Source organism: Staurois parvus, unplaced genomic scaffold (genome assembly GCF_062004578.1).
Source record: "Staurois parvus isolate SC_StPar_1 unplaced genomic scaffold, SC_StPar_1.0 ptg000635l, whole genome shotgun sequence".
Classification (NCBI taxonomy): domain Eukaryota; kingdom Metazoa; phylum Chordata; class Amphibia; order Anura; family Ranidae; genus Staurois; species Staurois parvus.
The window spans coordinates 5,466,620-5,492,838 of record NW_028318431.1 but is presented as its reverse complement, the minus strand read 5'-3'; the positions used below and the strand labels follow the sequence as shown (position 1 = coordinate 5,492,838).

Below are 26,219 nucleotides of genomic sequence, written 5' to 3'. Positions count from 1 at the left end.
TGACAATGTAAGCCCCTTCCTGTGCAGCAGTCCACTGTAAGCCTTGGCCAGCATGATGACAGATTCCAAATGGGTGAGGGACCCCAGTGGCTGCCACGATCGCGTGCGGGTCTGCGCATGCATGGTGTGCGAGCATTGGGACCAGGGCACCCGCGATTGCAACGGCGCTCACGCATGCACACTCGCACTTGGAGGGGGGAACAGATCGTGGTACCCAAGGGGGTTCAGTCCCTGGTGTTAGGTTTCTGCCGTGACCATCCCCTAGCGGGACACTTTGGGATACATAAGACCTTAGATCTGACATGACATACATTTTGGTTGTTAAACATGGCCAAGGACTGTGAAGCCTACGTGAAATCTTGCCCCATCTGTAACTGAAATAAACCCACCAGAGACAAGGCCTGGGGCCTATTGAAACCTTTACCAATACCTGACCGACCCTGGAGTATGATCTCTTTAGATTTTATTGTTGAATTGCCACCCTCCCGAGACCACACCGTGATCTTTGTGGTAGTGGAACGCCTTTCTAAAATGGCCCATTTTCTTCCACTAGCCAAGACACCATCAGCCTCTGAAACAGACCAAGTATTCATTAAAGAGATTGTGAGGCTTCACTGAGTGCCAAAAGAGATTGTCTCGGACCGGGGAGTGCAGTTTACTTCCAGATTCTGGAAAGCGCTATGTGAGGGGCTGGAGATTAAGTTATCTTTCTCGTCAGCATATCACCCCCAGACAAACGGGCAGACAGAGCGAACCAATCAAACGCTTGAGCAATATCTGAGATGCTATACATCTTTTCTGCAGGATGACTGGCTGACACTTCTACCCATGGCGGAATTCGCATATAACAATGCGAATCATTCCGCCACCAACCAATCTCCATTCTTCGCTAATTATGGGTTCCATCCTACCTTCCTGCCAGACCTGGTTCCTGAGAACTCAGTCCCGGCAGCCCAGGACACCTTAGAATTCTTCACTACCAATAACAAGTTATTACAGGAAACAATGGCTAAGGCCCAAGAAGACAGTAAAAGGTTCTGTGACAGGAGGAGAAAGGGAGAATTGGTTATACACCCTGGGGATCGGGTTTGGTTATCAACAGTCAACCTAAAACTGACTTGCCCATCCAGAAAATTGGCACCCAAATTTGTTCGGCCCTTCCAAGTAGAGCGCAAGATTAACGAAGTAGCGTTTAAACTGGCTCTCCCTGAATCCCTCAAGATACATCCAGTCTTCCATGTATCGTTGTTAAAACCTGCAGTTCCAGATTCCTTTTTAGACCGCAGGTCTAGACCTCCAGAAGCCATAGATCAACGGGGAGGAAGAATTCGAGGTGGAAGCAATTTTGGATTGTAGGAGGAGGGGTGGTCAGGTACAATATTTAATCAAGTGGAAAGGTTATGGGCCGGAGGAAAACTCGTGGGAACCTGCCCAGAACATCCATGCCCCCAGATTAATGCGGGAATTCCTACATAACCAGCACCAAAGGAGAAATCGGGTAGGCATCCGGAGGCTGCCTGTAAGGGGGGGCAATGTCAGGGACCCCAGTGGCTGCCGCGATAGTAAGCGGGTCTGCGCATGCGCGGTGTGCCCGGCCGCACTAGTGTGTGAACATTGGGACCAGGGCACCCGCGATTGCAACGGCGCTCGCGCATGCGTACTCGTGATCGCGGGTGCGAGCCTGGCACCAATCAGGGCGCCCTATTTAAAACAGGATCAGACTGCAATGAATTGCCGTATGGTCTTACCTGTTTCCTGAAGTTCCTGATTGTAGATTGTTTTGTTGCCGACCCTGTCTGACCCTGATTTGCTGTCTGTCTCCTGCTCTGATCCCTGGCTTGTCTGACCATTCTTCTGCTTTACCCTGTACGTTCTGACCTCCTGTTAACGAACCCGGCTTGTGACCTGTTTATCCCTCTGCCTGCTGATTTTGTACTACGCCGCCACCACTGTTACCGATCCAGCCTGCCCGACGCTGCTCCTGTTACCTCTTCACATCAGACTCTCACCTGCTATACACCTCCAACGGTGCTTCTACCACAGCTGGGTGACCCAGGGGCCGCGACCTGGTCTCGGCCTGCTCCAAGTCCATCCCCACCATCAGGGGCCCTGGTGAACAAGCAGGTCGGAGCTTAGATTCCGCGCCTTGGGGGAACCCGGTCTGTGGAGTGCTAGAGGCTACCGCGGTTGGATCCCTGACAGTGAGTCCATGATGTTCTGGACTCACAAGAAGTGAGTTCAAGTAATATTAAAAGTTGCGTTGCATTTTTTTTTTGGTTTGTTTTTTTTAAATAACAAACACCCTCCTATTCTCAGGCCCCCCTGCTGGTGCTTCTGGCCCCTTCCCCCCTGCCAAGTGCCCCCGTAGATAGCCGCTTGCTATTGGGACATTAGAGCATGCTTACTCCCAAGCCCCGCTCTGAGCCCATGAGGAGTGAGAGAGCCTCAGGTCGCATTCACATCGCTGGATCGAGATCAGGCTCAGGTATGTATTTAATGGAGGGGGGTTGCAAGATAAAAAAAAAACCTTCCGCCTTTACAGCCACTTTAAATGATACTGGGTGTCATTTAAGCTGGAAGAGAAGCGGCATCTAGTGGATGTGTTTAGTCTCTGTGGGGAGCAGAGAGAAGGTGAGTATTGTAATGAAAGTGTCCTTTTCTTGTCGTTTCATTTCTTTTCTTTTCTCTTTCTTCCTGTGCTGAGCAAACCATTTTTTTATATCTCCAGTAGTAACTTCATCTTTTAAGGTGAACAAAAGCATACTTAGGGGCATATTTTTAAAGTCGTGAATCTGACTTTTACATAGGGACAACGCTAGACCCTGGCACCTAGGGCACATACCCCAGGTCTTCTTTCAGATATGAAGATGATACATGTTATGTATTATACAATTTTGTAGAAATGTTATAATTTGTTTGCTTTTAAATGATCTTTTATTTATTGTGTCATCATAATGTTACATTACAGTTTCTAGATCAATTTACTTTTGTTCAGTTAAAAAAATTATTTTAGTCTTGGATGTGACCCAGTGTGGTCATCATGGTATCCTACCATCCCCACAAATATGCCCCTTAACCAGCTGTATACCAAGGTATGTTAATAAAAGTCATGGTAGACAAATGGTTAAATCAACCAACTTTAAGGGCCAGCAAAGGTCTTTCTGATAAAAGTAATTGTATGATCCCTCCTGCGACTAATGACCTTGGAAGAAGTGAGTATTGCGTCACTTCTGGGATCACAGCTGTCATCCCCGAATAGTGTAACTGAGGATGCAACTATTTCAGCATGGTCTCTGCTAGAATAGCTGCACTGGGGAGCAAGGGAAACATTGGGGTCTAAGAGACTGTTGTAGCAATTGTGCACACAGATATGGACACGGTCATCCATCTTGCTCAAGATTCCCCATCTTGTATCATTCTCTCTCCCTCCAATCCCCCTCCCTCAGGAATGTGGTGTGTGTTTGTGCTGGGTTCACAAAGGCATCAGGCATAGCTGGATACACTTCATGGTTGAAATCCCAATTAGCTGGTGCCTGGGTGTTTTTTAGCTTCTCGATCTGAGATGATCGTAAAGCTATAAACCAGTCCTTCACTGGACATGAAACACATTCCAGAAGAGCCGTAAAACATACATCCCATTTAAAAACCACTTTTCATAACTTAAGATAGGGAATACATACAATCGAACAAAGCACATATTTGGATAGCTCAGTTTAATGCGAGTCGCCTGATATCTTACACCCCTAGATTACGTCTACCCGAGAGCAGAAAGCGATATCTCTTTAACCTTCACAGGTAGATATGTCATATCGGATATCTAGACATTCAGCAGATGATTCTGCATATTATCCTACTAGTGGATAGGATGCTCCATGTACCTATGGAAGGTTATTGACCATGGTATAAACGTGCGAGGGATTTGGTCATAGCAGAGTTCCCCGCCTAAACACCCTCCCCAAATGAGGTGATTGGTTCTCTGCTTTAAGGAGACACCCAGCTGGTGGACTAGAAAATAGGCTGTCAGGCCTGAGAGAGTCAAGATGAAGAATTCTCCCTTTCTAACATCAGGAACCAACTTGGGAGAATGGTACCCTTTTGTTCAGGACCTTAATCTGCTTAAACCAAGGCTGATGGCAAGTATTCTACCTCTCTAAACTTCTTTCTGTTATCTCTCTGTTGTGGTATTGCTCTCTGTATTTTTATATATATATATTGGCTACATCTTTTTCTGTAAATATTTTTATTGCACCATTTTGACCTTTTTAGTAATAAATCCCATTATCTGAAAAGTGTTGAACTGTTTCTAAAGCTCTTTAATGCAAACTAAGAATCTCTGTCTCTGAAGAGCGCTACTGTGTGCTTTTAAAAACTTCTGCATACATTTGCCTGTGGTGACAGTGTGTATACAGACGCTTATTCAAACATCATAGTGTTACTGCTAAGATTGGTGAGTTTCCTCTTTCTCTGTACAAAAAGGAGGTGGTGGCAGTGTGAAGGGTTAATTGCGTAATTAACCTGACCCAGTAACAATCGCTCTCAGGCTGCGGTACATAGATTGTGGTCCATTAGCTGGAAAATCTTTGTGCAGGCTGCAGCTGAGCGCGGTTTTAGATTGGCTAGTCCTTCGGTCACGAGTTGGTGAGAAGGGCTGGGGGTCTGACGCCGCGTCTGTCACAACTGTGTCAGCAATAAAATAAAACAAAGTGTTAAAAAAAAGAATTGTAAAATATTGAAGCCCCTCCATCACCCCCGCACACACCCATATAACAAGTGCAGTGAAAGCTTTTAAACAGAATGAGCATTCCTACAAAAATTCTCATAAGTACATTCAACAAAATGATAGATGTCGTTTGAAAGCACTTCAAAAAAATGTTTTGCTTTTAACATTTGCTTTTCAACAAGTAGCCTTTCCCGGACAAAAAACACAAACACTCTTTGCAGAATAATTTCAATCCAGCTCTTTCAATTTTCTCCTCACTGCGGTATAAATTGACCATCAATTTGACCCCACTAAGGATTAAAAATTGGATAAAGAATTTTAACAATTTGACACCCCACGATGTACTTGTATGTCACAGGCATCTTCCCAGTATTATTTGTTAGAGCACTTTTTTGTAAAAGCAATCCTAGCAGCTATACATCCGCTAGATTGCTTTTACAATCCCCCCTTATGCCTTCTTTCCACGTTTTCCTGTCCCACCTGGGAAACCAGAGGACTGTATTGCATTGTGTTTTTGTGCATTAAAATGTATCAAAGTGTATATTTCCCCCAAAAATTGTGTGAAAAACTGATTTTCAAATACCATGTGGCATAAAGGATTGCAACAGCCACCATTTTATTTCACAGCTCATAAGGGATGGGAACAGCCCTGATCATCTCTATGTTGTAAGAAACCAGAACAGAGGAGTATGTTGTCACTTTCAGTTTCACCAGTTGTAAACAAACCGTTACTAGTTTGAAAAAAGCATCAGATCATACCAATCTTGGTGTGATCTTAATCTGTTAATGGCAGAGGAGGAATCTGGGGTCTAATAGATCTCAGATCTCTCAGTAAAGAATACTTGTCACTGCCCATGCTATCTCAAGGGATGTTGTTCATCCCTTGTGATAGTAATAAAGTTGAAAAAAAAATTAAAGGTACAGTGTAAAAATAAAAAAATAAGTTACATAAAAAAAATTAAAGCTCCCCATCCTCCTGTGTTTGTGCACAAAGGCAAACGCACATGTCAGTCCTGTGTTGGTATATAAACAGCGATCTCACAACACACGTGAGGTATCACCAATGACCGTCAGATTGAGAGTAGTATTTCTAGCACCAGACCTCCTGTGTAAATCTAAAGTGGTAACCTGTACAGACTTTTAAAGCATTGCCTATAGACATTATAATGAAAATAGTTTGTCGCTTTTCCACAAGCGTGCACAATTTTAAAGCGTGATCTGTTTGGTATCTATTTACTCAGCATAACACTAACTTTCATATTTTACCAAACAATTGGGTAGTACATTGTGTTTTTGTGCATTAAAATTCATTAAAGTGTATTGTTTTTTTTAATTGTGTTTGAAGAACTGCTTTGCAAATACCATGTGACAAAAAAAATTGCAACACCCACCATTTAATTCTCTAGGGCCAGCTTAAGATGTATAGTTACTTTGAATAAATTGCCAAGTCTACTTATTTTTTGTGGAGTGTTTCTGGACAGCTTAGAATCAGATTTCTTTCATGATATGGAAAGTCTTATCACTGCTCTCTGATCTCTCTGCTGACAAAACTTTCTGGATTCTCAAAGAAGGCATCTCCGACCCCAGCTTGTCCAAGTCTGATGATGCATCATTGTGGGACACAATTTACCATTATTACTGATCAGCTCTGTACTAATGGTTTCTGCACACTCTGTCTTTGTAAACAATTTTTGCAGTCCATAAGAAAAACTTAATATCTTCAGAAAAGAAGTAGTTATGAATCTCAATTGCTTAAAGCGGAGCTCCACCCAAAAGGGGAAGTTCTGCTTTAATGCTTTGTCCCCTGCTCCCCATTAAGGATTGGCACCTTTGGGCAGCGGGGGGGGGGGGACCGGGTACCCAAATTTGACAGGTACCCGCTCCCACTTCCGCTGCGATCGCCTAAGGCAATTGGAAGCAGAAGTTGTCCTCTCCCCTACCTCCCCGTAGTCTTCTGGGAAACGTGACAGGTTCCAGAAGACTACGGTGCCATTCACAAAGCGCAGCACTTCTTGCGCATGTGCAGTGGGTACCCGGCTGTGAAGCCGCAAGCTGTCACAGCTCGTTGCCCACACTAAAGATGCCGGGGAGAGTAAACAGCCGGTGAAACCAGCTGTGGTGAAGGCACCGCTGGACCGAGGGACAGGTAAGTGTCTTTATTTTAATAGTCAGCAGCTACAGTTTTTGTAGCTGCTGACTTTTATTTATTTATTTATTTTCAACTGGAACTCTGCTTTAAGAATTGTGGCAAAAAAAAAAACAAAACAAAAAATCTACAGTATATTCACCTTACATCTTTATTTTTCTAGTTTCCAGGACAAAATTACCTAGCGCCCAGGGCAAAGATGCCAAACTGCGCTCCCCCAAGATGTATGACCATTATATGTCACAGTTAGTCTGGCTGAAAAAGACAAACGTCCATCCAGTTCAACCATAGAAAAAAAAAAAGTTATAATTCTATACCCACAGTTGATCCAGAGGAAGGCAAGATAAACCCCCCAGCAAAGAATGATCTAATTTGCTCCAGCTGGGAAAAACAATTCCTTCCTGATCCCCCAAGAGGCAATTGGATATTCCCTGGATCAACTTTACCTATAAATGGTAGTATCCAGTTATATTCTGTGTATCTAAGAAACAATCCAGGCCTTTTTTGAAGCAATCCACTGAGCTGGCCAGAACCAACTCTTGAGGGATTCTATTCCACATTTTCACAGCTCTGTGAAGAAACCTTTCTGTGTTTGGAGATTAAATTTATTTTCCTTCAGACGTAAACAGTGCCCCTTTGTTCTCTGTGATGACATCAGGATGAATAACTCTACACCGAGTTCACTATATGAACCACTAATGTATTTATACATGTTGATCATATCCAGGGGCGGACTGACAACTCATGGGGCCCCCCGGGCAATAGAGGATCATGGGGCCCCTGTGTCCTTGCCCACACTCAAAAAAGCCTATGAAAAAGGTACCAGGGGCATCTTATGGGGCCCCCTACTGACCCCGGGCCCTCTGGCAGTGCCCGAGTTTCCAAATGGTCAGTCCGCCACTGATCATATCCCCCCTTAATCTCCTCTTCTCAAGAGATAATAAATTCAGTTCCTCTAATCTTTCCTCATAGCTGAGCTCCTCCATGCCTCGTATCAGTTTGGTTGCCCTTCTCTGTACTTTCTCCAGTTCCCCAATGTTCTTTTTGTGAATTTGTGCTCAAAACTGAACTGCATATTCCAGATGAGGTGTTACTAATGATTTGTACAGGGGTAATATGATATCTCTCTCTCCGGAGTCTATACCTCTTTTAATACAAGAGAGGATTTTGCTCGCTTTATAAACCGCAGTTTGGCATTGCATGCCATTATTAAGCTTGTGATCTATCAGAACTCCCAGATCCTTCTCCACCATTGATTCCCCCAGTTGTACCCCCCCTAGTATGTATGATGCATGCATATTCTTAGCCGCCAAGTGCATAACCTTACATTTATCAAAATTAAACCTCATTTGCCACATAGTTGCCCAATTAAACAGTGCATTGAGGTCGGCTTGTAAGTTGAAGACATCCTGTAAGGACATTATTCCACTGCACAGCTTGGTGTCACCTGCAAAGACTGAAATGGAATTTTTACACTCAGACCATATATCGTTTATAAATATGTTAAAAAGTAAGGGTCCCAACACTGAACCTTGGGGTACACCACTGATGACCCCAGATCATTCAGACTATGAATCATTAACCACTACTCTTTGAATACGATCTTTTAGCCAGTTTTCTATCCAATTACATACAGATTTTTCCAAGCCTGTAGACTTTACCTTACACATTAGCCGTGTGTGGGGAACTGTGTCAAACGCTTTTGCAAAGTCCAAGTATACCACGTCCACCGCCACCCCTCTGTCCAAAGTTTAGCTTACCCCCTCATAAAAAGAAATCAGATTTGTTTGACAACTTCTGTCTTTCATGAATCAATGCTGTCTGTTGCTTAAAATATTTTTTTCTAGCAAGAACTCATCTATGTGATCTTTTATTAAACTCTCCAGTATCTTCCCAACTATAGAAGTTAAACTAACAGGTCTATAATTACTTGGTAAAGATTTTGACCCTATTTTAAGTATTGGCACCACCTTGGCCTTACGCCAATCCAGTGCTACTATGCCAGTCATTAAAGAGTCCCTAAAAATTAGAAACAATGACTTTGAAATGACAGAGCTAAATTCTTTAAGGACCCGTGGGTGTATACCATCTGGTCCAGGTGCTTTATTCACCTTTATACTGTCTAAATATTTTTGGATCATATCAATTGTGAGCCAATGTGGATCATCTGGGGCTGTGTCAATACCATGCCCATTATGGGCAAGAGCTCCCCCATGCTCCTTTTGTATACACAGAGCTGAAGAAGGTATTAAATAAATTTGCCTTCTCTTTGTCCCCGGTCACCCACTCTAGATTATTTTGTAAAGGGCCTACATGCTCAGACCGGACCATTTTACTAATAATATATTTGAAGAATGTTTTGGGGTTGGTCCTGCTATCCTTTGCAATCTGTCGTTCGTTTTCAATTTTTGCGGCCTTTATTTCTTTTTTGCATATTCTGTTATATTCTTTGTAATGTTTAAACGATGATAGCGTTCCTTCATTTTTATATTTAATAAAAGCTCTTTTCTTATTATCTATAGCCTTTTTAACTTTGGTCGTAAGCCACATAGGTTTGATTTTTTAGCCTTTTAAACTTGTTGCCCATGGGAATATATTTTGCAGTGTGTTAATATACAGTCTTTTTGAAGAACTCCCATTTCTGTGTTGTGTTCATCAATGCCAATATTCCCTCCCAGTCTAAGTCTTGGAGGGCAGTTCTCAGCCCTGGAAAAACTAGCTGTCTTGAAATTGAGCGGTTTTATTTTTCCCGTATGTGCTTAGGGTTTACAGCTAACAATAAATGAAATCATGTTATGGTCACTGCTGACCAGATGTTCTTTAATATGGACATTCGTAATAAGCTCTGCATGGTTTGAGATTACCAGGTCCAGCAGAGCATCATTCCTAGTTGGGGCCTCTATGAACCATAGCATAAAATTGTCCTGCAGTAGGTTTAAAAAATTTTGCCCTTTAACTGTTCCTGCAGTACCATTACTCCAGTCAATTTCCGGGTAGTTAAAATCCCCCATTATTATCACTGTACCAGCCCTTGCAGCCCTTTCGATCTGTTGAAGGAGCTGAGTTTCCACCTCCTCATTAACATTGGGAGGCCTATAATAAACTCCAATGATTACCTTTTGTAGTACGCACCCCCATGTGCAGTTCCACCCATTATACTTCAGCCTCATCACACTCTCCATCAACTAGGTCCTCTTTCACACTCGCTCTGAGATCACTTTTCACATAGAGACAGACACCACCACCTTTCCTATCTACTCTGTCTCTCCAAAAGAGAACATAGCCAGGAATATTAATAGCCCAGTCATGTGAAGAATGAAGCCAAGATTCAGCAATACCAATTAAATCATAGCTCTCTTCATGCAACAAAGCTTCCAACTCACCTATTTTGTCAGCACAAATCCCGCCCTTAAAAAAAAAATCTAGCACTAATCTGTCCACTATTTCCCTAAGCATAAATTCCCCTTGCAACCCAAAATTCTCCACAAACCAATATTCCCCGTACTACCAGTACAAATTCCCACCCTGCTAAAATCCCCCCTCCCAGCACAAATCTAAGGTTTCCTTACCTGTTCTTTGCTGGGAAGAGATGGGGGCAGGTAAGGAAACCCTGCATAGATCCAGTGTGACAGTCCAGATGCAGAAGCGATGCTCTGACAGGAAAAGGAGCTGGAAGGGAATACTGGACTGTGGAGGTAGTGGGAGTGGCTGACTCAGGCTGAAAGGCTGAGCCAGCTGCCAATCAGGCATCTGGGTGGATCGCGACATTATTGTCAAGATCTCTCCAGAGCCTGGAGTGGCTCTGTAATGTCAGCTGACAGCAGGTTTTGGCCAGCTGTTGGCTGATTCTGGGTCACAGGAGTGGAAAAGTAAGATCCAGAAAGGTTTTGGACATACTTTCTCTTTTACAAAACTGCAATATATGTGCAAAAGCATTTTTGTTTGGAGTGTCATTATAATTCTGTGTTCTCAGTGTAAGCATTTTCTCTTTTCTAGAAACCTTCCTGATAATCCCAGTGTACATTGGGACACGCATCTCCTCTCAGATCTAATTCTAACCCACATAATACAGAAGAATATTGATTTGGTAAGTATTAGTAATTCTTTGTCTGGGGTCCTATCACATGGCCTGTGTCTGCTCCCTTCAGCAGGGAATCTGTTCTCAAATTTGGAGCACAATGGGACACGTGACTTTTGTGACATTTTTCTGTTTTTTTTCTGCTTTATTTCTGTTCAATCTATGTCAACCAAATAAAAACACACATTCATCAGTTTATATAAGGCTACCTCTGAACTGTCACATTTATACCCATGAAAATGGAAAAGGATGCAGTCCTTTTTCATCTTTTCTTTTGGACCTGGCCAAACGCAAGGTTAAGCAGATGTAAACAGATGCACATACCTTTACATCTACCTGCCCATAGACTTTCATGGAACTTTGATGTTGCTAATCTAAGCCTAATCAGTCCATGTGAAAGGACCCTATCTGTTAATTTCTTTGACTGCACTGTAAAATGAAAATGCCACCAATAATTTTGCTAGAGTTGGGTCACAGAGTAGTTGGAACCTCATATATCTTTAGGCATAGCACACTGATTGTGGTTCCTAGTAATCTTTATTCATTTTAGACACAGACACCAAATTGTTCTGGTTGAGGAGATCAGGTCATTTGCATAATAGCTCCAGCTTCAGAACAGAAAAAAACATTATATGTTATATTGACAGATGTCTAAAGGGCATTACAATTAGAATTTGTGTGGGCTTTTGTTAAGATTTGGATTGTTTTAAAGTATTATTTTGCTGACACTCAGCTAATAAAAAAATGTTAAATTGCTGACATACTATCATAAGGCTTTGTTTACATCTTTTTAGGTATATTCACTCAAAATAAATGCTAGTATTAGTTGTGTACTGTACAGTTTAATGTAAGGAACACAGAAGACATCAAATTAGCTGTTCGTGCAATACATGCGCCCTCTAGTGACGGAAGTTGAGTAGCTCACAAATTGTATATAAGAGACTTTTTCCCCAAATGTTTATCTCCAAATATTATTATTATTATTATACAATATTTATATAGCGCCAACAGTTCGCTCAGCGCTGTACATTACAATACTGTGCATATGTGAAATATTCAAATGTACGTATAACCAAAACATTTTTTTTTTTAGATTTGGATGGAGTAGGGAAGCATTAGAACCCCTGTCAAGTTTCAGTTGCTGTCTATGTTCCCATTTGGCAGATTCACCTTCTCTAGTTGTCCTAGTGACCCTTTTTATTGTGACAGTGATGGGAAAGTTAACATTTCACAGTTCTCACCAAAGCATGAGTTGAATATTTCTATGGGGACATCTGGTCTAGTGACACCTGTCTAAGAGAGGAATATCCCTACCGTTGTAGAGATTTTCTTTCAGTTCCTGTTGCATTGCTGGTATAGAAAGTAAAGGTAGATCTCCCTAACAGGACACAAGCAGCAAAAAGTAATATGACAGGGATTTTAACCTTTCCCTACACAATGCTTAAGAGAAAAAAATACCTTTGTTATTTACCTATGTTATTTTTATTCATTTTTTTTGTAAAGTGTCTCCTCTTATTTTTTTATGGATTCTGCAGAAAGTTCACCCACATGACTAGTTAGCTGTTGCTGCTATGTTTTCCATTGTACACTGGCAGATCTCAAGACCACTTGTGCTTATAGTCTGAACCACTTGCACTTGGCGCTAATGGCAGCAACCTAGATTGTAAACAAAAGCAGTCTTAAAGTGGGACTAAACTCAAATAGTAAAGATTTTCTTTGTTATAAGGAATACCTAGAAATGTTAATGGTGCATATTACTATTATACAGGATTTTTATAGTGCCAACAGTTTGTGCAGCACTTTACAAAATGAAGGCAAACATTCCAGTTACAATACAGTTTGGTACAAGAGGAATCAGAGGGCCGTGCTTATTAGAGCTTACAATCTAAGAGGGAGGGTCAAATGATACAAAGGGTAGTAGCTGTGGGGGATGAGCTGATGGGGAAAGTAAAAACACAGTGCATTAATTAAAAGCAAGATAGGCTTCTTTAAAGAGAAAGAAAGGTTTACAGGGATAGTCTAAAGGTGGATAGATTAGGAGGTAATCAGACAGATTGGGTAGGTAGTTCCATAGGATGGGAGAAGCTCTGGAGAAATCTTGGAGGCAAGCATGGGAGGAGGTAACATGGGAACTAGAGAGCAGGAGGTCTTGGAAGGACTGAAGAGAGCGGTTTGGTTGGTATTTTGAGACCAGGTTAGTGAAATACAGTAGCTGGGGAACGAGTTGTGGATGGCTTTGTAAATTGTTGTTAGTACAGTGAATTTTATTCATTGGGTGAGTGGAAGCCAGTGCAGGGATTGGCAGAGAGGGGTGGCAGACACTGAACGGTTGGCAAGATGGATGAGTCTGACAGCTGCATTCTAATGGACTGAAGGGGGGATAGCCTATGTAAAGGTAAGGGAGTTGCAGTAGTTGAGGCAAGAGATAACCAGGGAGTGAATTAGAATACTTGTGTCATTGATTAAAAAGGGACATGTTCTGGAGTTGTTGCGGAGGTTGAGGTGGCATAATTTGGACAGGGATTGTATATGTATATGCACTGCATATGCAGTGCCCTGAAAAACGTTCCTGTTGTCTACTATTCCACCTGAAAAATAGCAGTGCACGTCCTAGTATGTGAGTGTGCCTAGGCTGTATATCTGCAGTGTATGCTATAAGATACTGCTGCTTTTGACTGCTAGTCTCACCAGATTTGGTGATTGCACTACTGTGATACTCACTGTTCTCGTTTCTGGAAGCTCTGACTTGTAATCAGATCACCAATAATCAGGGGAAAGCTCTGATGTTTGGAAACAAAGATCTTTCTCTACTAAGATGGTTGCCTCCATACAAAGACACAGTGCAGACCAAGGCATGGTAAGTCAGAAATGAGTAAAGATCAGCTGCAGGCAAGACTAATGACTAGTCTTTTGACCTCTGCCTACCAGTTTCCCTTTAACCCTAGCCCTGCAAATGACAGGGAAAAAAGTCTGAAATGATTTATCTTTGTCTCATTTTTTTACATCACAGAAACCTGACATTTTAACAGGGGTGTGTAGACTTTTTATGTCCACTGTATCACCTGCTCACAGCTAGCATATAATAGCCTTAATTTTAATAGAAATAACATTAGGGGAAAAGAAGAGTGTGAAGAAAAAAATTAAAATAACAAAAACAATTGTAAAAGCACGCCTGCCGCCCTGCTTACACATACACACACATACATAGGACACTCACATGTATGTAAATGACAAGTGTACAATACATATTGGGTCGCTACACACATAGTAATGAGAGAAATAGTTCTAGATCCCTTATTAATGATTAATTTTAACTGATGACCCGTAAAGGCAGTTAAAATGTCAACAATTGATCATTTGGAATACTGCATGGGCAGAAACCTATCTACTAGACATAACCTCATCTTTTATTACATGAACAGTGGCTCAGCAAGAGGGGCTTGAGTTGTTCTGAAGGTGCATTTCTTGGTGGGTTGAAGGTTGTGTGTGTGTGTGTGGAGGGGGTCAGGGTTCAGAGCTAGGATATCATAATATGGGTTATGGGTTGGGAATGTTGTATGGAAGAAGTAAAGTTAGGTGTTAGACTGGGGTGTGGGTGATGACAAATGGGTAAGATAGGATGGACAGCACAAGAAAAGTAAGCATGAAAAGAGAAGAGAGGAAGAGAATAAAAGTGAATGGTAAAGGGAGGCCAGTTAGAGGAGAATTAATTCCTCTCCGGATCTCCCCAGGGGCAACCCACCCGAGGTCCAATTTATAGGCTGCTTCAGAATCTCGTATCCAATTGTGGGTTAAAGTATGCAATGCGAAGTCGTTGTTTTTATGGATGTCCCAAAGTATGATGCTGAGTTTTCCACTGATCATGATGCTGTTCAGTCTCTTTTTTTACTTCATAGAAGGAAAGTTTTGTTTTAAATAGTCTGCTTGCTGCAGGTATGTTTTTATTTACCATTTCTGGGTGTAATTGAGAAACGTATGTCTGTAATGTTTTTGAGTGGGCTGTGGAGTTTAAGTGATACTAAAGCTGAAAACGTTTTTTACATTATTATTATTATTATTACATCGAGTTTATATAGCGCCAAAGGGTTTGCTCAGCGCTGTACAATAGGGGGGACAATACATGGCACACTACAACAAAAACAGACAGCGTACGAGGGGTAAGAGGGCCCTACTCTTTCAAGCTTACAATCTAGGAGGGAGGGGGTAGTGGAACAATAGGAAGTGACTGAGGGGAATGAAGTGGCTGAGGGGGATGAAGTGGTGGGAGGAATGAGGGAGGATGGCCGTTAGGTGAGGGTGGGGTAGGCTTCCCTGAAGAGATGGGTTTTGAGGGAGCGCCTGAATGTGGGGAGGGAAGGCGACAGTCAGATGGATTGGGGCAGTGAGTTCCAGAGGATAGGGGAGGACCTGGAGAAGTCCTGCAGTCGTGCATGGGAGGAGGAGACCAGGGAGCAGGATAGAAGGAGGTCCTGTGAGGAGCGAAGGGTACGGGTAGGGTGGTACTTGGGGATCAGGTTGGTGAGGTAGTCAGGGGCAGTGTTATGAACGGCTTTGTAGGTCAGGATTAGAAGTTTAAATTTGATGCGTTGGGCAATCGGGAGCCAGTGGAGGGAGAGGCAGAGGGGGGTGGCAGAGGTGGAGCGGGTGGTGAGGTGGATGAGTCTGGCCGCTGAGTTCAGGATGGTCTGGAGCGGGGAGAGCCTGCACTTGTGTAGGCCAATGAGAAGAGAGTTGCAGTAGTCAGGGCGTGAGATGATGAGGGAGTGTACAAGAAGTTTGGTGGTGTCTGGGGTGAGGAAGGCACGTATCTTGGCAATATTGCGGAGATGGAGTCTGCAGGTGTTTGCAAGTGATTTGACATGAGGGAGGAAGGAGAGGTTCGAGTCAAGAATGACGCCAAGGACTTTGGCTTGCGGGGCGGGAATGATAGTGGTGTTGGTGATGGATATGCTGGGGGGGGGTGTGGGCAGGGGGAAAGATGAGGAGTTCGGTTTTGGAGAGGTTAAGCTTGAGGAAATGGAGCGACATCCAGTCTGAGATGTCGTTTAGGAGGTGAGTGATGCGGGCGGAGATAGTGGGGGTGAGGAGAGGGGTGGAGAGGTAGATTTGGGTGTCGTCAGCATAGAGGTGAAAATTGAAGCCATGGGAGTGTATGAGTGTGCCCAGGGAGGAGGTGTAGATGGAGAAGAGAAGGGGTCCAAGGACAGAGCCTTATGGGACCCCAACAGAGAGGGGGAGGGAGGGGGAGGTGGTACCATTGTAGGTGACGCTGAAGGAGCGTCGGGATAGGTAGGATGAGAACCAGGAGAGAGCGGTATCTCTGATGCCAAGGGAGAGTAGTTTATTAAGGAGGAGGGGGTGGTCGACTGTGTCGAAGGCCGCAGAGAGGTCCAGGAGAAGGAGGACAGAGTAGTTGCCCTTGGCTTTGGCGTTTAGTAGGTCGTTAGTGATTTTGAGGAGGGCAGTTTCAGTGGAGTGTAGGGGACGGAAGCCGGACTGTAATGGGTCAAGGAGGTTATTGTCAATAAGGTGGGCGCTTAGGCGATCGTAGACTATGCGCTCAAGGAGCTTGGAGGTGAGTGGCAGCAGGGAGATGGGTCTGAGGTTGTTGGGGTCCGCGGGATCCAAGGAGGGCTTTTTGAGGATGGGGGTGATATGTGCGTGCTTTAGGGGGGAGGGGAATGCGCCAGTAGAGAGGGAGAGATTGAAGATGTGGGTGAGGGAGCGGATGAGGGAAGAGGGGGGTGACCGGAGGAGTTGAGAGGGGATAGGGTCCAGGGGGCAGGTAGTGAGGCGGGCTTCTGAGAGGACCTTGACGATTTCCTCAGTAGTGACAGGGCTGAGGGAGTGCAGTGCAAGGGGGGGTTACGGTGGGCGGGGCCTTGGGAGAGGTGGAGGGCAGTGCGGTTGTGAGGGCAGAGGAGGGGGGAGAAGAAGGGGTGACGGGGGTGGGGAGGCTAGGTGGGGAGGTAGATTGACAATGTCCTTACGGATAGTGTCAATCTTGCTACGGAAATGGGTGGCAATCTCGTGGGCGGTGAGTGAGGTACTGAGTGGAGGAGGGGGGGGAGAGAGCAGGGAGTTGAAGGTGGAGAAGAGTCGGCGAGGGCAGGAGGAGAGGGTGTTGATTAGGTTAACAAAGTAGGCCTGCTTGGCGGCGTGGAGGGAGGAGGTGTAAGTGAGGAGGGCAGATTTGTAGAGGGAGAATGTGTGAGGGGACCTGGTTTTGCGCCACAGTCTCTCCAGTGCGCGACTGCTACGTTTGAGGCGTTTAGTGCTGTCATTCTGCCATGGTTGAAGCGGCCTGGGTTTGATGATGCGTGTGGTTAGGGGTGCCAGAGAGTCTAGGGCAGCTGACAGTGAGTCGTTGTACAAGGTGGTGGCTATGTCAGGACATGACAGTGGGAGGATGCTGTCATGTAGGCGGTCGGCGGCTGAGTGGAGGGGGGCCGGTTCAGGTTGCGGAGATTGCGGCTGGTGATGGTTTGGCGTTTTTGGGGGGGGGAGTTGGGGGAAGGGGAGATGGAGAAGGTGATGAGGTGGTGGTCAGAGAGAGGGAAGGGGGTGTTAGAGAACTGGTTGAGGGTACAGAGGTGGGAGAAGATGAGGTCCAGGGTGTTCCCTCCGATGTGGGTGGAGGATTGCGTGTGCTGTGTGAGCGCGAAGGAGGAGGTTAGGTGGAGGAATTGGGAAGTGGCCGGGTTGTTGTGATTGATGGGGATGTTGAAGTCCCCGAGGATGATGGTCGGTAGATCAGAGGAGAGGAAGAAGGGGAGCCAGGCAGCGAAGTTGTCCAGGAAGTGGGGTATGGACCCAGGAGGTCTGTAGATCACTGCGATCCTTAGGGGGGTGGGTGAGAAGAGTCGGATGCAGTGCGCCTCAAAGGAGGGGAAGGATAGAGAGGGTGGGTAAGGGAGGACCTGGAAGGTGCTCAGCGGTGAAAGGAGCAGGCCAACACCACCACCTCTGCGATCGCTCAGTCTTGGCGAATGGGTCCAGATGAGACCTCCATGGGTGAGTGCCGCAGGGGAATTGGAGTTGGTGGCCTGTACCCAGGTTTCGGTGACTGCTAGGAGGTTTAGGGAGCGGGAGATGAAGAGGTCGTGGATGGCGGTAATTTTGTTGCAAACCGAACGGGCATTCAGGAGTGCAACCGAGAGAGGGGGGATAGGTATGGGGAGGAGGAGTACATGTATGAGGTTGAGGGGGTCGCGTCGGCTGGCGTGAGCAGGGGGGGCTCTGGGGGGGTGAGGTGGTGAGGGGCCAGGGTTCGGGGAGATGTCCCCAGCTGATATGAGAAGGAGGACGGTGAGGAAGGTGGCATGGGAACGGGAGGTGTAGGAGCGTGTGGGTCTGGAAGTGGTGGCAAGTGGGTCAGCGGGGAAGTGGAGTAGCAGGAGGAGGTGGTGGGTGCCATAATGGGGAGAGGGGAGAAGCGAGGGGACGATATAGAGCTGCTTAGTGGGGGTGGGCGGGTAGAGGGAGGCGGTTTTAAGGATGGAGGAGAGGAGGACGAGGGGGAGGAGCGCAGGCGGCATGTTGGGATGAGCGGGGTGCTGGAAAGGTCAGGGGGGTGAAGGGGTGCTGGTCAGGGATGGCAAAGCAAAGTGTCCGAAACGCCGTGGGAGGTGAGGGGGTGCAGGTCCGGGATGGTGAAGCAGAGCGTCTGTAGCGCTGTGGAGGAGACTATTGAGTTCTTCTGGGAGGGGAGAGGGAGAGTGGAGGGCAGCAAGGATAGCAGCTGGTTGGTAGTAGTCTGCGGGTGAAGTAGGTTGGTGTCCGTGGGTGTGGCGGCACGTCATCAGTGGGTGCGGTGGTTCGGTGAGCGGAGGGGTCGTAGGGCGCGACGTCTGGGGTGCAGTAGGCGTGGCATCTGGTGATGCTGGCAGCTCGGAGACCGGAGAAGTTGAGACCGGAACATTATTGCATTTCTTGTATTAAGGTAAAAAACTTATTATATCCCTGTGTCCCCCCCTTCCCTGTGTGAAGGGGAAGAGAGGGGAGAATAGATCCAGTGCTGTGCACATCTGCAACTATTTTCTCCTCCCCTTCTTCTTTACACAGCACTCGAGCAGCAGTAGAAGCTCCGGCTGCTGTCATTCAAATGCAGTAAGGAGGAAGGGGGCGGGGCTAAGTCCCTCGCAGGTCCTAGCCTGCAACCTGCTATTGTGGTCATGTCCCTCTGACAAACCTTAGGCTGGCTGATAATATACTCCACATTTTCAGAATGGGCTTTTGTTTGGTACACATGCAGAGGACCGTTTGGCTCATATGCTAGTCTGCAGAGCATCACTGTAAGAAACATCTCTTGTGTATGCTCTCTGTAATTAGTATTGTTGTGCCCATACTAAGCATTTGCATTAGTATTGGTACTCTTGCAAATGCTCTAATACTGGAAACTGGTACCTTCTGTAAACAAACAAACAAAAAAGCCTGCAAAAAAAAAAAAAAAGCTGTCAAATACCAGTTGTTAAGGAGGGGGGTGCGCATCCTTAACAACCTGTGACTCATTCAGCTGTCAGTGGGGTTCCCATGCTGACAACTGAAGTGTAAACAAAAACAAAATGTCCCTGCAATTGAAGCTGTCAAAAAGAAAAAAGCAGCCCAACAGTGTTTATCAACAACATTGCTCAGCCTCTAAAACATTTTGTATCTTTCTGTTTATTCATCTACAGATCAAAGGGATGAACTCCAATCTGTAGATGAAGTCAATTAGAAGCAACCTGTCAAGTAAAAAAAGTTTTTTTATTTTTTTTTTCTTAAATGTATAAACCCTTATTAACCCTTAAGTTACTCTAGCCCGAATTAACTCCTTATTCTCCTGCTCCATTTAATTATTAGTTTCCTGCTGATTTTGTTGTTCATTTCTTTTTTCTGAACTATTAATAAATAAAACTTTTTTTTTGTTTTTGTTTGCTTTGTTAGTATTTTTACACCTTTAACATATATTTACATGTTTCAAAGCGCAAAATTGAAAAAAAAACAAAAAACTTTTCAATGCTTTGTACCAGAATCATAATTTTAGTATCATTTTTAACAGGACAAATTACAGAATAAAATGTGCACATTTTTATGTGCAGTGACAAAGTGTGGGGGTTTTTCAGTTTTTAGTTACATTTACTTGTCAAAGGATTGGAAAAAAAATATTGTTGCAAGACAACATTCATGAAAACAAAGCCTTGTTTGTCCTTAAAAAAAAAAAAAAAAAATGTATTTGCATTGTTATTTTAAGTAATGACAAAGTTATCGCTGAATAAACAGGTCCATAGCAGAACAGGTGTGGGAGCCAAACTGGTTAAGGAGCGGTGCCAGCGCATCCTTAACAACCAATCACTCATTCAGCTGTCAGCGGGGTTCCCCTGGTGGTTATGTATCGGTAATTGGTATCGGCAAGTACAATAAAAAAAAGTATCAGTACTTGCTGTAAAAAAAATGGTGCATCCCTAGTAATTGGGAGTACCTCTTTAGTAAATTACTGGACGGCTTTATCAAGGATGTCACCTGAGGTTTCCAACAAAAGAAGGCAGATCCTCAGTCTAGGAAGCCCTGCACATCTGAGGCTAAGAAAAGTTCATTTTGTCTCTTCCAAGCATCTAAGTCCAAGGCACAGCCTGTGACTCTTTTTCTCTATAAGTCCTGGACCTCTGAATCCTCCAAATCCACAAACAAGTCCTTGTCACAATAAGGGGTGTCCCCACTTGTCTGAATGAGGGGGTGGGGCTTGTATGTTCGCCTGTGCAGCCATCTGGTCCCAAGACATTTCTTTGCAAGCCAGAATTTTGACCTCTGCCTCCTCCCCTCTCCTTATTTTCATACCTGCCAATATTCCCTCAGAGATTGAGGTAGTTCATCTCGCAAGCTGTCATAACCACTGTCCAGATAAAAGAAAGGTTCTAGGGTTTCTATGCAAACCTCTTCACTGTCCGAAGACCAAAGGGGGTCATTCACACCATTTTGGATCTAAATGTTCTCAACGCCTTTCTCTTTCTCCAGGAACAAAACTTCTGACAGGAATGGAATCTACTAGGTCAGATATTGCCTACCTCTATCCAGGGGACCTGGCCTTCATGGACATAAAGAATGCCTACATGCATGTCCCTTTCTTTCTGGAGCATCAGTGCTACCTGCATTTTGCAGTTTGTTGCCCTTCCTTGATGTGTCCACTGTGCATTGAGTCTTCACCAAGGTGGCAGCCCCTCTTCTTGCTCTGCTTCATTCTTAGGGTATATCTAGATGATCGTCTTCTAAGGGATCAGTCAGCACATGCTCTGACAATCAGTGTCCAGACCCTGCAGAGGTTTGGGTGGATCCTAAATCTGAGGAAGCTAGTGCTGGCACTCATTTTTTAGAGTGTCTAGGTCTGGTCTTGGATATGGCCCTGTCCAAGGTTATCCTTTCACAGGATAAACTCCAAACTCACTGCTCCCATGTTTGATCTCTACAGTCCAGTAGCCAGCCAACCCTCGTTTTTTGCATTAGGGTTCTAGGCTTATTGATGGCCTTTTTACAAGCAGTTTAATGTGTCCAATTTCACTCATGGGACAAGAAGGCTCAGTCTCTGGACCATCACATATGTATTACCAACAAAACCAGGTTTGCCCTGGCCTGGTGAATTACAAGTCCAGCTGTGTAGTTGGGGAAATTCTTCTCCCTACTGTTCTGGAAGGTTTTCATTATAATATGGGGTAGTTCTGAATATTTTCTTGTTGCAAGGGACTTTGTCACTGGAGAAAGTTTGTCTCTATATCAGTGTTCTGAAACTCAGTTTAGTTTGATATCCCTTCAATGCTGGACCCCTTGACTTTAAGGTCATCCAACCAGTGTTCTGTCAGGGAAGCAACATCAGTGGGTTACATCAGCCATCAAAGAGGAACCAGAAGTCTCACAGCTCAAAAAGAAGCCAATCTGATTCTGGCTTAGGTAAAACTTCATATCCCAGTCCTGTCCACTATGAAGTTCTCAGTTGTGGGATATTGGCAGGCTGATTTCCTCAATCGTCAGTGCCTGGATGCCGGAGAATCATCATTTCACCCTGATGTTTTTCAAGACCTTTTTCGCAAGTGACAAACTGAGTAGGTTTGTCTCCAGGTCCAGGGATTCTGTAGCCTTCACAGTAGATGCTCTGGTGACTCAGTGGAAGCAGTTTATTCTGTTTTATGCCTTTCCGTCTCAGAAACTCTTATCATGTCTGGTCTTCCGGATTGATATGTAGAGCATTGTGATGAATTTTATTGCATGGAACGGTCTCAGGTGGACATAATACTCAGACATTGGCAAGCTCCTGGCAAGCTCTCGGTGGGCCTTCCCACATTGCCCAATTGTTTTGTCCCACTGACCAATATTTCATCTTGCTTTTTGCTGGCTTTGACGATCTGGCTGTTAAAGCAATGTCCTGAAGGGTAAGGGCCTGTCTGATTAAATTATTAGTAAAAAATAGCAAGAAATGTCAATTAGGGATTAATGCAAAAATATCCAAAGTTTATTGAAACATACAATACATAATATTACTCCCTATTTGCATGGCACCCTCAGCCTAAAGAAATCCCTCTATGCAGTTAAAATTATGATAAAATTGTCACGACCACTAGGAAATTCCCATGAAGCCTGTCTGATTTGACTATGCCTTCATTTATTAAAGCTAGTAAATCAGTTTCTCGCAGAGTTACCCATAGCATGAGAACATGGTGTGGGCAAGGTAAATCCATCCCGGAAAGTACTGCATGGGATGACTCCTGTCTAGTCTGGTCTGAATCAACACTTGACCTAAAGTACTATTAAGGGACAAATCTCAGCCCTAGCTGCTCTTTTTCAGAGATTATTTTCCTCTCCCTTCTTAGTGATAGCTTTTCTACAGGGTGTCTCACATTATTCCCACTGACACCTTGGAATCTTAACTGCTGTTTCAGGGTTATTCCTACTCTTACTAACAAGGTTGATTTTTCAACGTTTCTATCACCTCTGCGAAGTGGGTTTCTTGGTTGGCTGCCCTAACCCATACCGAACAACCCTTGCCTGTGCTACACAGAGATAAGGTTGTCTTGATTCCCTAGGTCTATTTTCTTCCCATGGAAGTGTCTACCTTTCACCTTATCCGGGACATTGTTCTTCTCTCTCTATATGTTGATAAATTACATCCAAAGTTTTCCCTCCATTGTCTGAATGTGGTACCCACTGTTTAAATCTCTCAGCCACAGCATCTTTTAGACAGTCTAATTCTTTGTTTGTCTTTCCTGAAAGTCCCCACTGGGGACAGCCTGCTTCTCATGTGTATTTGGCACCTCTTCATTCAATAGAATTAGAGTATATCTAAAGGCAAACTTTTTTTTAATTTGGTTAGAGTGGAAAGGACTTAGAATGCCTGTCACTTTTTATTGCTGTCTGAGATTCACCCTCTCTATTTATTCTGTTTACCATTATCACTGAAAGTGAAAGTAAAAGAAAAATCACAAATTTCGGGTCGTCCCCAGAAAAGTAATAGAGGGGAAATCTTCCAATGGGGATGCTAGTTCTGGTGACCTGTGCATTGCTGAGGAAATCCCTTATTTTGCAGGGATTTCCTCTCACTTTCTGTTTGGCTATGGGACAGGAAGTGAAGGGAAATTTCTGCAATGGCATACAGATGGTGAAAAAAAAAAATCTGACGGGTCTAACCAAAATGAAAAAAAAAAGTTTTATGTGTATTTCTACTTTAAGTTCCAATGTACTCTGTCAAAGCACAGTCCGCTAGATCAGTTAGTGCTTCCTGGGTTTTTCAGCATAAAGCTTCTGGATTGCAATGCTGCTGGATTTCACTTTTTTGCTGCATTTTACCAGGTGGATGTTTAGGCTTCTTCAGATGCTGGCTTTGGTTGTAAGGTTCTTGAAGCAGCTCTGTAGGCTCTCTTGAGCCCCATCTGTTAACATTATTTATGATGAATCACAAATACTATTTTTTATTTTAAATGGAGTAGGAAAAAGGTAAAACCGCTGTCGGGTATTTTGCCATCTTTGTCCCACTGGGGAAAATTACAGCCAGAAATAAGTAACAATCCCTCCAAAATAACAATATTTTCCTGTTTCAGTGACAACTCAAATTTGTTAGTTTATCAAACACTGAAAAAAAAAAAAGTTTGGCTTTAAGTTTGAGATCAGTCAGCTTTAGAAGGTTAAAGTACATAGTAAGAACTAATGCTCCTGAATTACTATGTAATGCAAAAACCTCATAACGTAAGCAAAGAAACGTTTTGATAAAGCACCATCGTGCGAAACGCGTTGTCATATAACAACTGCTATGTCCCCAGCTGACTCTGTTAACCAAGCCTTGCTCCACTGAGGATCCATGGCCCCAGTTCCAGCTCATTTGCGGTCTGTCTGAGGTCACTTCTAGTGCTCGCCTGGATGTCATTTCCGATGTGCAGTCTTCACCAACACCGCTACATGGTTTGGAGGCTGGCTGCTTACAAACTCTACCCTAATATCCACATTATCTGCCAATTGGAGCAGATTGCTACATTGCAGCATACGTAGTGGCATCACTGATTCACCATCTCCATGTTTCCACCTTGGCCTCCTCACTAATAGTACAGCGAACCAGTATGTCATTATTTACCTCTGCCACCAGCACGGTTCAGATGTCACATTAAATAATCCTCTATGATTTAAGCTGATTCAAGAATTGACTGCTGTTACTTTACAATTTTTTTATTACCATGATTCAATACACTTTTATTCTTTTTGGATTACATTTGTCCTCTTGGCAATATTGTGATTGCACTTAGACACTCTAATTGGTCTAGCACCACCTTGTGGCCTTTATCCATAGCGCTCTTCTTCAGTTCTTTCTGTTCATTAATACATTGCTCCTGATGGTTGGACAGAGCAGATTGTGATATTGACCCAAATGTCTTTTGGCTACTTTATTCACAACTAAGGACATCAGCGCCCAGTAGTGAGTCTATTTAAAGAAACGTTTTTTACCTTCCTTGACTGAGCCAAATTTTATTTCATTTTTGTCTCATACACTTTACTCCCAGGCACTACAGCTAGCAGTGTGTTGTTTCAGCAGTACAATCAGTTCTCTAAGTGCAGAAAATGTTGGACAGGACTTTGTGTGGCCAGGTGCTGATTGATAAGCCATAGACTTGTGAATCAGAAGGACAATGGTGATAGCCACACCCCTGGAATCTTCTTTTCATCCCACTGTAGTGCAAGCCTGCACAAGAGTGGCAACACTTCTCTAAACTCAGAAACAGTGCAGCATTGTTGCCATCTCATCACAGGAAGCAGCATTAGGTGGACTTTACTGACAGGCTGAACAGGTGATTGTGGGAATTTAGGGGACTAATAGAAAATTGTAAGTTCAGGTACCCATGTAATTAAGTGAGACAGCACATGTTGTTTAATAGGAGGCCATAGTTCTACTTTCAAGTTAGTGATACTCCTATGATATTTTTATTTAAATCATGTAATTTTTTATTGAGCATTTTCCAAGAATTTTAGTCAAAACCAACTTGCCTCCCCCCACTCCCAAAACTAGCAAAACAATAAAACATACAGAAACATATGGGAAAGAAATGAAAAAAAAAAAGAGTAGTGATATGGAAACACATATAGTTAGGTCCATATATATTTGGACACAATAGTTTTTTTCAAGTATTTACCAAAACATATTCAAGCTATAGTTATATAATAGATATGGGCTGAAAGTGCACACTCTAAGATTTAATTTGAGGGTATGTATATCCAAATTGGAGGAAGGGTTTAGGAAATACAGCTCTTAAGAGTAGCCCCCCCCCCCAAAAGTAATTGGACAATTTAATATAATCAAATAAAATGTTCATTTGTAATATTTTGTTGAGAATCCTTTACTGGCAATGACTGCCTGAAGTCTGTAACCCATGGACATTAAATCCAAATTGGAGGAAGGGTTTAGGAATTACAGCTCTTAAGAGTAGCCATTCCCCTTTATCAAGGGACCAAAAGTGATTTGACAATTGAATCAAAAGTGGTTTCATGGCCAGGTGTGGGCTACTTCTTCGTTATTTCTTCATCAATTAAGCAGGTAAAAGGTCTGGAGTTGATTCTAAGTGTGGTATTTGCATTTGGAATCTATTGCTGTGAACCTACATCATGCGTTGAAATGAGCTGTCCATGCAAGTGAAACAGGCCATTGTAAGTCTTCAAAAATGAAACAAATCCATCAGAGAGATAGCAGCAACATTAGGAGTGGCCAAAGCAACAGTTGGTACATTCTGAGAAAAGAAGAACATTAAAACGCATGGATGTCCATGGAAGAC

The 26,219-nt window shown here is 43.8% G+C and overlaps 1 protein-coding gene across 1 annotated transcript in view; it reads left to right on the top strand.

Annotated features, from left to right (window-relative positions):
• PIGL (phosphatidylinositol glycan anchor biosynthesis class L) overlaps positions 1 to 26,219 on the top strand; it is a 212,082-nt gene that overhangs the window by 129,213 nt on the left and 56,650 nt on the right. Inside the window, exon 3 of the mRNA XM_089693688.1 lies at positions 10,863 to 10,953. Coding sequence (XP_089549814.1) covers positions 10,863 to 10,953 — 91 coding nt within the window. The remainder of the gene's footprint in view (positions 1 to 10,862; positions 10,954 to 26,219) is intronic.